The sequence below is a fragment of the Dermacentor albipictus genome, chromosome 1 (genome assembly GCF_038994185.2).
Source record: "Dermacentor albipictus isolate Rhodes 1998 colony chromosome 1, USDA_Dalb.pri_finalv2, whole genome shotgun sequence".
Taxonomy (NCBI): Eukaryota; Metazoa; Arthropoda; class Arachnida; order Ixodida; family Ixodidae; genus Dermacentor; species Dermacentor albipictus.
Genome location: NC_091821.1, coordinates 393,252,952 through 393,267,897, shown reverse-complemented (window position 1 = coordinate 393,267,897; position 14,946 = coordinate 393,252,952). Strand labels below are relative to the sequence as shown.

Genomic DNA, 14,946 nt, shown 5'->3' with positions numbered 1-14,946 from the left:
GAGTAAGTAACCTATAAATACAAGCATATCTATCTAGTCTTCAAGTTCGCCGCAATATCGCAAGGATTGCACTGCATCACATTTTTTTTTTCATGTTTCGCCTCATTGTTCTCCCATCAATTCAGCTCATCGCATCTCTCAACGCATCAGCCATGTTAAAACTTTATGCCCCCAACGTGGCCGCACCATCACACACCTTCAGTCTTTCTTTGCAAGACAGCCATCGACTGTAACAATCTTCCCTCAAACATCGTCCTTCACGTGAACCCTGTTCAGTTCAAAGCCGCCGTTGAGTCTCTCTTTGAAAACATCAACTCCGCCCACCCCTCATATAAACCGTGTATACAGGGTACTTGAGGTATCGTCAATAAATAAAATAAATCAATAAATAACGTCCCTTACAGGCGCTGACATTCCTTTAAGCCACAGCCAACAACAGCAAGAGTGGTGCCAGCATCAGCAACAGCAACGATAACGACTACAACAATAGTAATATAATAGTACCACTAACTTCTGAAATGCGTGCTTACCACGCGTCAATGGGCCAGCGCATTCAACTGCATCAGGAAAAAAGGAACGACGGAAGGGAACAAACGGAACGAAGGACCCGCAGGAGTGTGCAGAACTGGGCTGGTGCATGCATGTTCAGAAGGGAATCGAACAGAAGGGTTTAACTGCCGCGTTGGGCGCGCTGACTAAAAGACATGTATGTTACATTTTATTATGCTATTTTGTATACTATCTTTACACTATTGATATATGTATGTGTGTACAGAAGAAAAAGAGAGAAAGAGCAGACAACAATATGGCAACACAAAACAAACTCCCAAGGACGGGAATGCGGTGAACAGAAAGGTGACCAGGCGAGAGTCCAACGCAACGACCAAAGATAAAGATTGAGGGGCAACGAAGGAAGGCTGGAAGCGAGGGCGCAGACAGAGACAGGCGGCGAAATCAGCCATGGCGCGTGCCCGGATACGGGACTGGAATGGGGCAGTATCACTGTTGTCCGGCGTCAGTCCGCGAGCCGCAGCTCCTTAGGGAAAGAAGCGCCGCTGGACGCGCGGAGGACTCGGACCACGACGACGATGAGGCTGTAACGACGGGTAGATTGGCCCACCGCTGCTTGCCCCATTCGACAGCGCTCGCCCCACGCCAGCAATTCGGTGCACCATTATACGCAAATGGCATGCGCAGGGTTCGTCCAACTGGGAGACGAGTTCGAGCCCAACGCCTCCAGCTTGAGTGAGAGGAAGCGAGGATCATTTCTTCGCTTATTCCGCAACGTTTTCATTCCTTTTCTTTCTTTCGCCGTAGTGAGGCTTAGTCTGGGAGCTTTCGCGTGCGCCCCGTAATCCTATCAGATCGCATTATCATGTAGTACGGAGTAATAGTATATAGGATTGTTGGCAATAGGCTAACTCAATCGTGGTTTTCGCATCTCGCATGCCCTCGACAGACGGGACCGCATGCGCTTACACCGCAACTGACGTACAATGTCGTTTGTACAATCCACTCTTTAATGCAAACTGCAGCCTACGTAATGGTCAGTGTGACCCGTGTGTAGCGTACGCGATCACGTAATATATATGCGACCGCCGCTCTGAACTGTGCTTTCAACCGATGTCGCTCCTTGAGTTGCATGGCGTGCTTAACCTTGAACAAGCGCGGCGAACGCTTAGCGTGCCGCTGAGATAGCTATCAGTTTTCTTCCGCTACCTCCGCCTGGACGTTAAATCCTGGTTACATTAGTTTCCGCAGGGTGTAGTTGCGCGCGTTGCTTGCATATGTACTTGGTGTTGTGCGTGTGCGTGCGTGTGCATGTGTGTGCGTGTGTGCGTGTGAGTGTGTGTGTGATTCCAAGTAGAAATCACGTCATCTGGAGCAGCATGTACTGACATATGAGCAGCGATACTTTCCTGGTTCACTTTTAAAAAGAAAGATACATCTATCTCAAAACTCAAGCAGACGAGAGCAGTAACCGTTACAACGCAATGCTATGCACCCACGAGGTTCAAGCGCGCACGGCTTACGAGCAAATGAACGGGGCAGTGAAAAAGCTACCACTTTTTGAAACAAAAGTAGAGAGAAACAGAAGGGAAACACTTGAAACAACATTTTAAGAAAAATCCGAGGGGTGCTACAGCTGGAACGACAGCATGCCGAACAGCCTCCCATTAAATGTCAAGCACTCTTCTTCTTTGAGTTCCTTCAAGAAAACATTATTCACTTTTCTACTAGATAGCCAAAATAATCCCCATATCTAAGCTATTCACCTCACTCCTGCTCATTTCCTTGCCGTTTTTTTTTCTTTTTTCTTTAGTTTTCTTATTCTCTCATTTATAGCCTTTATAAGTATTTTGGTTTGTTATGTTGCGAATGCCCTAAACTACTGTTTTAATTGTACGACTAGCTATTGACTTCATATTACTTTACAGTTTGTACTTATACTTTGAATATTCTTCATCATTGTGACTACTGTATCGCTGTTTTATTCCTTGTATTTCCTTTAATGTACATATTTTCTGTCAGGAGGTCCCCTTTCAGCCACATGCTCTGGGACCTCCTTCTGTATACTTATGTAAACATGTATGTCTCCTCCTTATTATTATTAAAGAAATAAACTGAACTGAACACAGGGCGATGCCTTCGTAAAGCAGCGCGTTATTTCGAGCGAAGCGATTTTGTTATAACGAATTTTTTCACTGCGTGACTGATTCACCAATATGCGTGCTTGCACAGATGAGATGAGTGTGTCGATGAGCGTGCACATGTGGGTGCGCACAAATGAGAGTGAAATGATGTGTATGAAAAGTGTTAGCGTCAACGACTGAATTCAAGTCAACTGTTCCACCTCGTGGCTACGACGTATGCGAGTCGCACCACGGCATGCATCGACGCGATCAGTGGGCAAGAGTTTGACGACGTATTGTGCGCATGCTCTAACACGAAAAAAATATAATAATACAAAAATCGAAATCGAACGTTTCAGGCAGCTTGCACGCGAGAACCTGGCTCATGGGTTTATGTTGCCCTGCACATACCACTGCAGATCGAAGGGAAGATCCCCTCAATGCGCAACACCGATAATAAAGTTTTACTAGAGGCGTTACAGCTTCCATTGTTAGGGTTGGCGTCTGCCACCACGTGGCGACAGGAATTTCACCCGACCTTCTACCAGGATTCGTCGAAATGAGGCTTGACTTCTCCTGCGATGGTCAACGTCACGCACCTTGCGCACAAAGGGCCTTCTACCACCCGACCTTCTACCGGGCTTCATCGAAATGAGGCGTGACTTTTCCTTTCCTTGCTCGGTAATGCCAGAGGAGGAGGCGCAGCAAAGCAGTTCGGAGCAGGTGCACGTGTCGAGCACTGACATGAACAAAGGAAAGGTTGCCGTCATCCCCTACATACACGGATTCTCCCATAGAATAAAGAAGATTGCTGGAAGGAGCGGCATTAACGTTGTGTTTTCGGCACCTAATAAATTGGTCAGCCTCTGTAAAACCACAAGGCCGGAAAGAATCCCACGTAGCGCATGCGAAAAAGAACATAAAAACAAATTCGTTGATTGCATCGCCGGCGTGGTATACCGTATTCCTCTCAGCTGTGGACAATCCTACATCGGTCAAACAGGTAGATGCATAAATGACAGGCTACGAGAACATAGTAACAAAGTTAACAACGTGGCCGCTGACGGCTTTCTTGCCATCCATTGCCAGAGATGCAAGTGCAAACCAAGATTTAAAGAAACAGTGATCATGAATAGAAGCAGGTGTGAAATGACGCGCTTGATAATAGAAGCCAGACACATAGCAACATTCGGCGATGCATGCGTCAGTAAAACTTCCATTTCATTATCATCAAAAGAGCTGAATTATCTTTGTTCGCGTTGAACGTGTACATATCTTTGAATATGTGAATCAAGAAACTGCCTACGTGTGGTTCCCAGTTTATATCTTTTGTTTATATTTCCAAAAATGTTACACCTGGTGTATGACGGGTCGAGGGTGTATATATAGCGACGAGAACGAGAAATAAACCTGTTGTTGAAAGTAGCGCTGTGTGTGTCAGATGTGCCTTCTTTTGTCCTTGTCAAGCTTGCGCTGTAACAAAATAAGGAGGGGCCCTCTCTCTGTGCATGAACGTGACATCGACGGAAGCAAGACCCCGCCAACACTTGTAGAGAGCCTAATTAAGGGGCTCAGAAATGTACTTTTATATACTTCATGCATTTCTTATTTTCTTTCATCTACCTTTGAATAAACCGTGCAAGTTTCGCACTCGCAAATCGTCTCGCCCTTGCTTGGTCACCATGGTCTGCCGGATGCCTGCAGCCCGCGGACAACGCCACGCTACCCAATAAGTATGGTCGGTCGAGCTTCGATAGGCAGGCGCCGCTACTACTCGGCAGCAGTACGATACGCTACCCTGGAGTACGCAACATCATGTACAATCCGTGTCAGTATTTTCATTGGTTGCCTTTTCCAAATTTTGCACTTGCGTCACGTGGTTCCTGAGAAGGCAATATTCTGCCTTCGCTGACTCCACTGCAAGCGTGATGGCTGAGTTTTCTCGTGTTTCTGTACTCCACCTGTACTCCACCCTGTACTACCTATACTCCACCCAGAAGCGCCAGATATTGCCTTAATTTTTCAACTGGTGATATATAGGAGAGACAAGGAGTTTTATTAAAGCCATACACTTCATCGCTGCTGTATGTGGGGCTTGATACTTCATATGGGGTGATCGAAGTGACGTGAAGAGGACAAGAACATTTAAAAGAAACGTAACAACTACGAATAAACAAACAAATCAAACACAGATGGCAAAAGTTCAGGAGACCTTTCGACGTCCGAGGGCTGGGAGATTTTCCAATGATTCTTAAATAGAGCATTTTTTCGGAACCGTTTGAATCACTTTTTCTCATACAAGGATATCAGAGGACATGAACTTGTTACTACGGTCGGTCAACTAATTAAGAATTGATGAAGTGACGTATTCGCTTCCGGTATATAATAAGCCCGGGGTGTGTGTTCAGAAAACTAATCTCACGTAAGCGCCGTGCGCGGTTTCCCAACACCGCGAAGATAATCTCGTTATCGCGTCGATCCTTATCACGAATGTTAGACGCCTGAAATCTGGCCAGTAAGGACACGGTGTTGCATATATGAGGCGTCCTTTTTCTGAATACGGACCCGTTAAGAACCCGATGACATTTTCAAGACGCAGCCTAAACGCCGGACACAAGCCAAGTCTAGGGATAGCATTAGCTGTCAGGCTCAGCTTTTCTAGGAAAGCACGTTTTCGCAACGAAATGGAGGCGCCGTCTAGGTACGGCTCTTCCCCACAGAAATGTCTGGAAAGCAGCATAAAAATTTCACGAGAACGGTTACGAAAAGGAGAGGCGGGTAATGGAACTGACTCTTCTGTTCAAAGGTCAACAAGAAAAGGGGAAATATAAAAGAGAGGCTTTTGATAGCGTCATAAGGAACGCTGCATAAGGAAGGCTCGCGGGCTAAGTATGGGATTTATTTTATTTTACCTTATTTCTCTCTCTCTGGGTGTGTTTCCTGTTGTCGCGTTCTTTTTCTAATGCTTTTTCCCTTAGCGGCAAAACATGCGCAGTAATTGAGAGTCCCGGCTCAAGCACTTCATTACCAACACCGCCAAATATACAGCTCCAATCTCAATCCAGAATGCATCTGCTTTCTCCCGCTTCGCGCGGCCAAGAGGCTCACCTCCGCCTATCGGTGCGTATCTGGCGCCTGTCCCGTGTTTCCTCTTTAATGATGGCACGCTTGAAAGGCACCGCTCTGGCGAAGTGCAGAATGCCTCGGCTTGAAACGAAGTCTATACATGTCAGCCGATGGCCTCCGCTTTCATCGACTTGGAGGTCAACGAAGTGGCAAACTGTGATGACCCGAGCGAATGCTCGCTTTTCTGATTACGTTGCGAAAGATTGGTTAATACTTTCGTTTTATTTTATTGACTGTGAGCCTAAGCCCTTTTCTGAAACAAGGACACCATGTTAGCTACCTCCCTATGAGTAAAGATGGTACTTCCATGTAAACTGACAGTGGCTCTGCGTCAATTTCATATTTATTTCACTTCTCTTTGTGACAAACTATCGTTACTTGCTGTCTTATTTCCGTTCTTGTGGCGCACAATGTGCTTACTTGAATTTCTTGTGAGCAATGTGCGAGCTCAATCCAACTTTTACTTACATTTTACTTTATCATTGTTTGTTTGGTTTGTTGTTTGTTCGTTGTTTGTTTTTCACTGGCCTAAATTTTATGTGTATCACTTGGCTAAGTTAGAAGGAGTAGCCGGCGTTACCCATGATGCATTACTCTCCATTTAATAAAAGAAATGTAGTCTATGCTAACCAGTGTGCATTCGATCACGATGTAAGTGTCTTCCGAGCTGTCGTTCATTCTACCATCCTTCTTTTTTTCTCGTGTTAGATGCTAATTTCTGTCTTTTTAGTCTTTTCTTGTAAACTAGAGGGGAAACAAAAAACGCTTTTTCCCTTCTGTTCCTTTCTGAGAGGACTGTGTAACTCGGTGGAAGTTATAGGCTTCATTCCTTTATATGTATTTTTTTAAGTTAAACGATACAAAGTTCTTGCCCTTGCGAAAAAAAGAAGGATGATCAATCTTTCTTTTTTTTTTAATGAAGTAGGAGAAATCGGGAATGTAGGCCTTTCTATGGTCGGCTAAACCAAAGTCCCAAACAGCAACTGGGAAGAAAAAGAAAAGCAAGGAGAATAGACGAAGCAAAACAAGAAATACTGCACACGTCGTAGTGCAAGTCCCAAGCTGACGTGCATAGTGCCATCACGGACATCAGCCCCGAAAGCAGGGTCTAGTTATTTGGCGCAGCCACCACACCCCACGGGGAGTATCACACACAATTGTTAGCGAATATAAGTGACAGCCAAACTTCCACGTGTGTTTAATAAGTGAAATAACACGGAACCACCACTCAAACATCCAGTGTTGTGCATAAACTTAATGAGCGGAATGAATAACACTGATTTCGCGCTCAAAGAGCATAGATTTCGGACATCTAGAAATAAAAGTCTTGATACAGCCCTACAGCTGCGCTACATATGTATTTCTTTAGGTGGCTTTAAGACGAAAATAAAAAAAACAAGGCGAATCTTTGGTGATATCTGCCCATGCATCGTTTAAGTGCCATGAATGTAAGCTCGTGACAAATCATCAAAATCGTCATAATCATCATATTCATTATCATCATCATTATATTTATGTCCACAGTAGGACGAAGGGCCCTCCCAGCGACATCCAATAACCGGTGTCTTGCACTAGCTGATTCCACATTATGCCTGCTAATTTTCTCATTTCACCACAGAACCTAATTATCTGCTGTCCTAAAGTGAGCTTCCCTTCCCTTTGCAGCCATCTTTTAACTCTGATGGACCATCGTTTACCTGCCCTGCGCATTTCGTGACCTACCGAGCTTCACTTTTTCCTCTTAGTATCAGCTAGAATATCGACTACCCCCGTTTGCTTTCCGATCCACACCGCTGTCTGCCTGTCTGTTAACGTTACGCCTAACTATTTTTCCTTTTCATAGCTCGTTGAGCGGTTCTTGACTTGCTCTCGAGCTTCTTTCTTAAGCTCAAATGTTCCGCCCCATCTGTAAGTACAGATAGAATGCAATGACTGTACACTTTACCTTTTCGAGAACTGCGGTACAAGCTGCTGGTCATGAGTTGGTGACGTCTGACGTCTATGCGGTGTAACCCATTTCTAGCCTTCTGTAAATTCCTTTTTCATATTCAGGTTTTCCTGTGAGTAATTAGCTTCTACAAACGTAGTCTTGCACAGATTGCAGAGGCCAACTATCAACCATAAATTCTCGTTCTTTTGCCAGGCAGTAGAACATGCCACCTTTGTTTTATGCATGTTAACCTTCGACCCTGCTCTTACGCTTTGTCGGCAATACGTTCCTCGATCATTTGTTGCAACTCATCCCTAGCACTGCTGAACGCTGTCAGTATAAACGTGCGAAGCTGTACCTCTGCTAGAAACGTGTTTGCAGTGCCTGCCAGTGATTCCAGTAGTCACAGCCGTGATCGTCAGGGCAGGACTGTAACGCATCCTTATACTCTACTCTGTGAACAAGGACACGAGACATAAAGCAAGGAGCGAGAAAGAGCAAGAGAAATAAATCCGATCAACCGCCAGAGAATTACGTCCTTTCGGTTTTTTCTAACCGCCCTCGGCGAAGACTTCAGCGAAGTCAGCCAACCGTGCCAAGGCGCCGGCAGCCATTGTCCGATCCAACACGGTCGTAATCTGTTCCTGGCGAACGGCAGCTTAAAGCGGATCTTGCCAAAGTATCACTTTTACCGCCGATTCGGAGTGATTTGAGGCCGCCTGCTTCCTCGACGGGTGGAAGATGGCTGGGAGGAACCCTTTTCACCTCGGCCGCTTCTTCTCGGCCGTGGCGGCGTTTCTCTAAAATAAGCGTTGCAATGACCGTCGTAAAATGTTGCAAAGCGGAAACGATCAACTAGGCGCTTCGGGGGATAGAAACGTCGACTGGTTGTTTGCGACGCTTTTTTTCCGCTTTTCGCAAACTATAAATTTACGTGTGTACGTAACCGGACTTTAGTGGGAAAAAAGGAAAAGGCGACAATATGGAATAGGCTGGCGAATTTCGATGCACATGCTACACTATAGCTGATCGTTGACACATGCAGCCTATAAAAACAACCCTGCAGATGCATCGAAACGTGTGCGTGTGTGTGTGTGTGTGTGTGTGTGTGTGTGTGTGTGTGTGTGTGTGTGTGTGTGTGTGTGTGTGTGTGTGTGTGTGTGTGTGTGTGTGCGTGCGTGCGTGCGTGTGTGTATGTGCGTGCGTGCGTGTATGTGCGCGCGTGCGTGCGTGTGTGTGCGTGTGTGTGTGTGTGCGTGTGTGTATGTGTATGTGCGTGCGTGTGCGTGTGTGTGTATGTGCGTGCGTGCGTGTGCGTGTGTGTGCGCGTGCGTGCGCGTGTGCGCGTGCGCGTGTGCGCGCGCGCGTGTGTGTGTGTGTGTGTGTGTGTACGTGTGCGTGTGTGTGTGTGTGTGTGTGCGTGCGTGCGTGCGTGCGTGCGTGCGTGCGTGCGTGCGTGCGTGTGCGTGTCATCATAGTATATCATGTCGTCCGCTTCATTACCATGCCACAAGCGTTGATACGGACCTCAAAGACGTGATAATAGACTGCATAGGGAAATGAGAAAGGTGTAACTGCGTATGCACTTCAGAGAAGGAGCGCTGCGGAAGCAGAAGTCCGTGAAAAAATTCCTTTTACCAATCTACAGAAAGTCTACAGACACTTGTCAGTGTAATCTCGAGGTCGGTTCACGTATGGGGAGTGCTTAACGCCGGCGTCACACTCACCGCGGATCGGCCCGCGGATCGCCGCGGATCTTCGGGATTTATTTTTCTACACGCGGACACGATAGTGTGGAAAGTAGTCCTTAACAGCTTCGCTGTAAAAATAAAAGAAATAGGCTTTTCGGAATGTGCATCACTACTATTGAGAAAAAAACCGTTTAATGGTATCAGAATAGCTTAGCCTAGCAAGAGTATTGGCTTGCTGCTGCAGGTGAGGTGGTGAGGGGCGAAATAAAGAGAGTGTGAGAAAACACGCAGGCACGCACGCACGCACGCACGCACGCACACGCACACACACACACACACACACACACACACACACACACGCACACACACACGCACACGCACACACACACACACACGCGCTGGCGGCGCTGGCTTCACACACTCCCGAAAGCGTGATTCTCGTCGTAATAGCGCGCCTCGATTCCGAACTCTCGTTGGTTCAAGTTTCACAAAATTGACATTGACAATGCCCCTCAATTACGCGCGCGCTAACGGAGAGCACCAGGCACCAGACGCCGCGCAACAGTGCTAGCGGCAACAGATTTCTCTCACAGAGTGTCTTCACAGACTACGACAATGAATGTGTTTACATATTGAACTATAGACTAGCTGTTGTTATGTCTGACGCTTCCGCACGGAGACAGACGTCCTTCTTTCACAGGTGAACGCGTTTCATATCATTCCCACCGCTCCTCATCTATATATATATATATATGTGTGCTCTCGAGTGCTCGGAATCTCGCCGTCCCACAGGCAGCAGCCAAACTCGTAGCTGAAACAGCTCCCCAGAGCCTCGGAAAGCAAACAGACCAACTCACTCTCGCTCGCCCATAAAGATAGTGGCACCCTCCGCGAAAAGGGCACGCCGTCACATCTTTCTCTCAAAAAGGTCTTCTTTTTTTCTTATTTTCTTTTTCTGTCACAAAACCGAGCCGTCTTTCGCTTTCTTCCGTCCTTTTCTCTAGTGCCCACCAGCAGCAGCCGGCAACTGCGAGGGTACAGTGCCAGAGGTAGTATAGTATATAGCGCATCTTGGGTGGCAAGAATAAAGAAGAAACAAAAAACGAGCGGTCCGATTCACTTCCTCTTCTTTCGCTTCTTACTCTTCTTCTTCTTTTTCTCTCTATTTCCTTCATTTCTTTGCGGGTCTTTTGTTGCTCCAGCAGTTATTTGGTTCTATTCTCTCTCATCTTCCGGGGAGTAACTCTATCAGGCGCCAGATCAAGCGCGATGCGCCGCCTTTCAGCCCCCGCAGGCACCACTCCCGCTGGCGCGTCCGAAGGCGAGGCGGCGGTGACGACAATGGCGGACCTCAACCGCGAGCTTATTCGGCTCTGGGCGCAGCCGGGCGCGTAGATCAAGTGAGGAGTCTTTCCGATCCGTCGAAGTCGAGGCGTTTGCGGTGCGGGCGAGACCGGCCGGTCGGCGGTGGCGTACGTAGACTGTTATATATCGCGAAAGCCGAGAGAAACCGGGGTCGGTTTCTCTCTGTATAGATACGGAGGTCGCCCTGCGCGCAGCTTCGCCAACGGATCCCCTTCTCGCCTCTCGGTGCATCCGCGTGGCGGCAACCGTACCGGAACGGTTCCATCTGTGGCCGATTCCTTTAGCGCGTGATTAACGACGCTCCTACGCACCCGGTGCCCTGGGCTCGCTCGCGGCTATGGGGCTGCATCGAACCTTTGGCTAAGGCAAGGCGGATAAACGAACGGACAAGCGATTAATGTCTATAAGGGTGAAGCTATCAGATGCGCGCGCGTTCTGTGTTCGAATTCTCTCTCTCGTTCTCTCGTTTCAAATTCTTCGTTGTCTCTTTTATACAACTTAGAATACCTCGGTGCATCGATGGGAAGGGCGCCGTAAACAAACTTACTGTAAAGTCTGACCTTTCGGTGACAGCGGAGTACATGCGTTTTTCGCCCGCTTAGGCGAGTCGGTTCTGTTAACGCCATGAATATTTGACAACACGCAGTTAAGCCTGTCTGCGAGAAGCTATACTGGTGTAATTACCGCGATATCACCGCTACAGTGGCCTGTCGCTTAATATATGCTCGTGCGCGTCGTGTGCAGCATTTATAGCAGCATTAGATGTACGGTTTGTACAGTGACGCGAACGACGATACGCGGTGTGACATGGCTTTCGTAGGTTCATTGGTGTTGCTGTAATGTTAAGAAGGGAGGCTGGCTGCTTCTTTCTCTCTAGTTGCGCTCATTAGAACGCTGCTCTTTTCACCTCGACCGTTTCTTGAAGTGAAGTTTAGCGGCTCAAAATCTTTTTGGTGTTCAGGCACGAAGTGACATACATGACTTTTAGCTAGAGGTATCGGCCTACATAACCGAAAAAAAATAAACATTTCCCCCCTTTTTCTCTTCATACGACAACAATTATCGAAAGATGAAGTTCAGTACGACTAGGGTGTAAATTTAAAAAGGGACGTTTGCACTATTGCAATTTTTCGGCTATAACAATGGAGTTATCTACTGCCGCCCTATTACAAGATTAAACCTATAAGTCACGGCGTTCCTCTGTATAGTAGCCAGAGCCTAAACCCTAGCATAGACAGGAGAGGTCACTTCAGTACAGACTAGTGATTCTCACATTTTTCAAACTATTTCTTTGCAAGGAGCAATGGCGAAGTTAAAAAAGTAATTTCCTTATGCTAATTAGAAAGCATATAATATAAATGGAGGGTGGCCCTTGAGGTCACCTACTGCCGTTAGAGGAAGCTTAATTCATTTTCATTGCTAAATAATTGCAGCGCCATCGTGGCAACGATCTGTTATAAAACTAGCAGAAGTCTGTCACTCCATACATTGTCGTTGTTTATTAAATTATACGAGTTTGTAGTAGGAATTACTCCCACGCACTTTTGAAAACGCTCCTTTTGTGGACGAAGAAGGGCCGTGTGCGCTGGATGACGAGTGCACGGCTGGCCCGTGGGTGACGTCAGAGGTCTTGGCCAATCCTCCATAGTGCGTAGGAGCCGCATACATGATAGGCAACAACAACAATAACGACGACGACGACGACGTCAGAAGCGGTGCGCGTGTGTTCGGTGGCGAACGATAGGTGCAGCTTTATCAAAATTATATATTTCTAAACTTATTCACTATATTCAAACTTTATTCAGTTTGTTGAAACCTTAGGAACTTGGAGAGACACACTGGTCGATCCTCGCGTCGTAAACACAGTCATCACATCATACCTGTATTTGCTAGGACTAAATTATATTAATATTCATTCTTCCAGCGTGCAATTACAAAGTGGAATTTATTACCGTCAACTTCACCCTTACTACGTAGTACTTTGTAATTTGTTACCATGGATGTTTTCTTTTTTTTCACCCTCTCCTGCTTGGACTATTGTCCGGAGTATTGCACCAAATAAACCAAGTAATAAATAATAAACACATATGTAAAATTTTCCCGACTCTTGGCCAATCGCCATGGGAGGGCACTTGATAAAAACGTTAAGGTCATCATCATCATCATCGTCATCATCGGTGCATCCAGCTGCGTAGGCTCTGGACCTGTGGGAGCAGGACATCTGTACTGCATGTGCCGTGCCTGTGCCCCGGCTATCATGTCCTACCGTTCCGATCTGTCCAGGCTCATGCCCGGGCCGTCATCTGCGGTTGTCCTCACCTCTGACCTGGCTCGTGCCCGGCGCACCTTCAGCGGAGGCCTCTGCCCGCCTTCCCCCATGTGCGTCCCAATCCCGGTTCATGTCCAGGCCGTCATTGGCAGCTGCGTCTGCCTGCTACCGCCCAGGTCTGTCCCGGCTCGTACCTGAGCCATTACCGGCAGTTGTGTCTACCTCCAGCCGTCTTGGCCGTTTACCCGGCTTGTGCCCGGGACATCATCGATGGTGGTGTCCGCCTCCCGCCGTCCTGTCCTCTGTGCTGGCCTGTGCCCGGGCCGTCAAATTTCGACCACAGCCCTACTTGCGGTCTCGGCCGCTTTCCAGGGTGCGGTACTAGGCCTGTGTCCCAGACCGCCCACTGAGAAAACCCGGCCACCTCCTGAGTGCACCCCAGGTAGCTCTGAGCCAGTCCGGAGACCGTGGTTTCTATCGGCACGTCAACGTGATGGCCGACCGTGCTGGCGTGTTCCCCAGTCAGCTGACCCTGGATACTCGGGCATGAACGACGAGACGCGAGTCACCATGACGCGGGTGATTCACCAGTGAGAACTACCGTGACAATACACGCGCCGACTCATCTGCCTAAACTCTGATATATTTGCCGCATGTGTGTCCTTGTCACAATATAGTCTTTGTCTGAGTCCATTGCGTCTTATACTGTTTGAGGCCTGGGCCAACACCCCTTCCTATCGCAGAGCTATGAACAATGGGCCACTCAATTGCCGGTAACGCCACAAACACCAAGAATAAGCCCCATCGATTATTAACTGTAAAAACACTAAACAAAAAAGGCGGATAGAGAAGCTGTCCGCAGGATTATTCCTTTGGTTCACTTCCATCCGCTTCCACTTCCGCCTTTGTTCGCATCACACAAGTCGAGCGTAGCCTGCTTGGCTAAGTGTGCATAGTAAAAAGCCACAATATAATGCTATTTTAGTGTCCATTGAATGTTCAGTGAACACACCCGGATTCCATACATTGGTAGCGCTGCTGAATGGGTCCTCGCACGCATTCCAAGAGGTGTGGCACTCAATGTACTCGGGTCAGAGCTTTTCGTCAAAGTTACCTAACCAACGCATCATGTATATGCCTGTCCCTTTCGCACCAACAACCGACGCCAGCAACTTCGAATTTTGTTTTACCAATATCATGCGCGATATTGCAGCACGCGACTAGTTTGTAAGTTAATGGCGCGAGGCTGTCGCCAGCTTCGATTCGCGACGGATGCGATGCGGCGAGTGCTTTCAGTTGGTTCCGAAACGTTCGTGTAATTCCTCCTGAGATCTCCCCTTCCGCTACTAAACTGCGGCTCTGCCAGACGATACTTCGACGAATAAGTATACGAGTTGACCACCTTGTTTCGCGCGACCACGCGCAGCAATAAACAAATCATCTTGCGCGGCAAACGCGTCTCCAGCGCGCCCCTTTTCGTAACAAGGAACAGCAGCTTTACTGCCTATAAACCTCTTCCGCGCAGTTCAAAACAGTGACTGCCTTATTGGAGTGACAGGGTAGAAGAAGCTTTTTTAAGCACAGCAGATGGCGCGTACACTATGGACGACGCGCCGATATAGTATTTTAGTTCATTCTATTTTTTTTTCTTTATTTCTTTCGCGGACTGTTCGGCGCATCGAGGTGCGGCTCTCCCGCTTGCCCAGGTTGGGAAAAAGAGTAGGAAACGTGGGGATCGGACGCGCTGCGGTTTTCGCTGCGATCGGGGCCGACGGGACGCTAAGAGCTTCGGTCGCGGGAAGGATAAAAGCCTGGTACCATCCCCGCGGGACCGGCACACGCCAGCCTTTGCGGCATGGATGGAGCCGTCTGTCCTGGCCGCGGCGTACCTGCCTTCGGTATACGATTCGCCGCTCGCCCCACGTCGATCGT

The 14,946-nt window shown here is 47.8% G+C and overlaps 2 protein-coding genes across 2 annotated transcripts in view; one reads left to right on the top strand and one right to left on the bottom strand.

Moving 5' to 3' along the window:
- LOC135914600 (uncharacterized) overlaps positions 1–13,707 on the top strand; it is a 52,119-nt gene extending 38,412 nt beyond the window's left edge. The window contains exon 3 of the mRNA XM_070532044.1: positions 13,029–13,707. Coding sequence (XP_070388145.1) covers positions 13,029–13,212 — 184 coding nt within the window. The 3' untranslated portion in view covers positions 13,213–13,707. The remainder of the gene's footprint in view (positions 1–13,028) is intronic.
- LOC135913748 (guanine nucleotide exchange factor DBS-like) overlaps positions 1–14,946 on the bottom strand; it is a 286,399-nt gene that overhangs the window by 158,915 nt on the left and 112,538 nt on the right. The window lies entirely within an intron of this gene.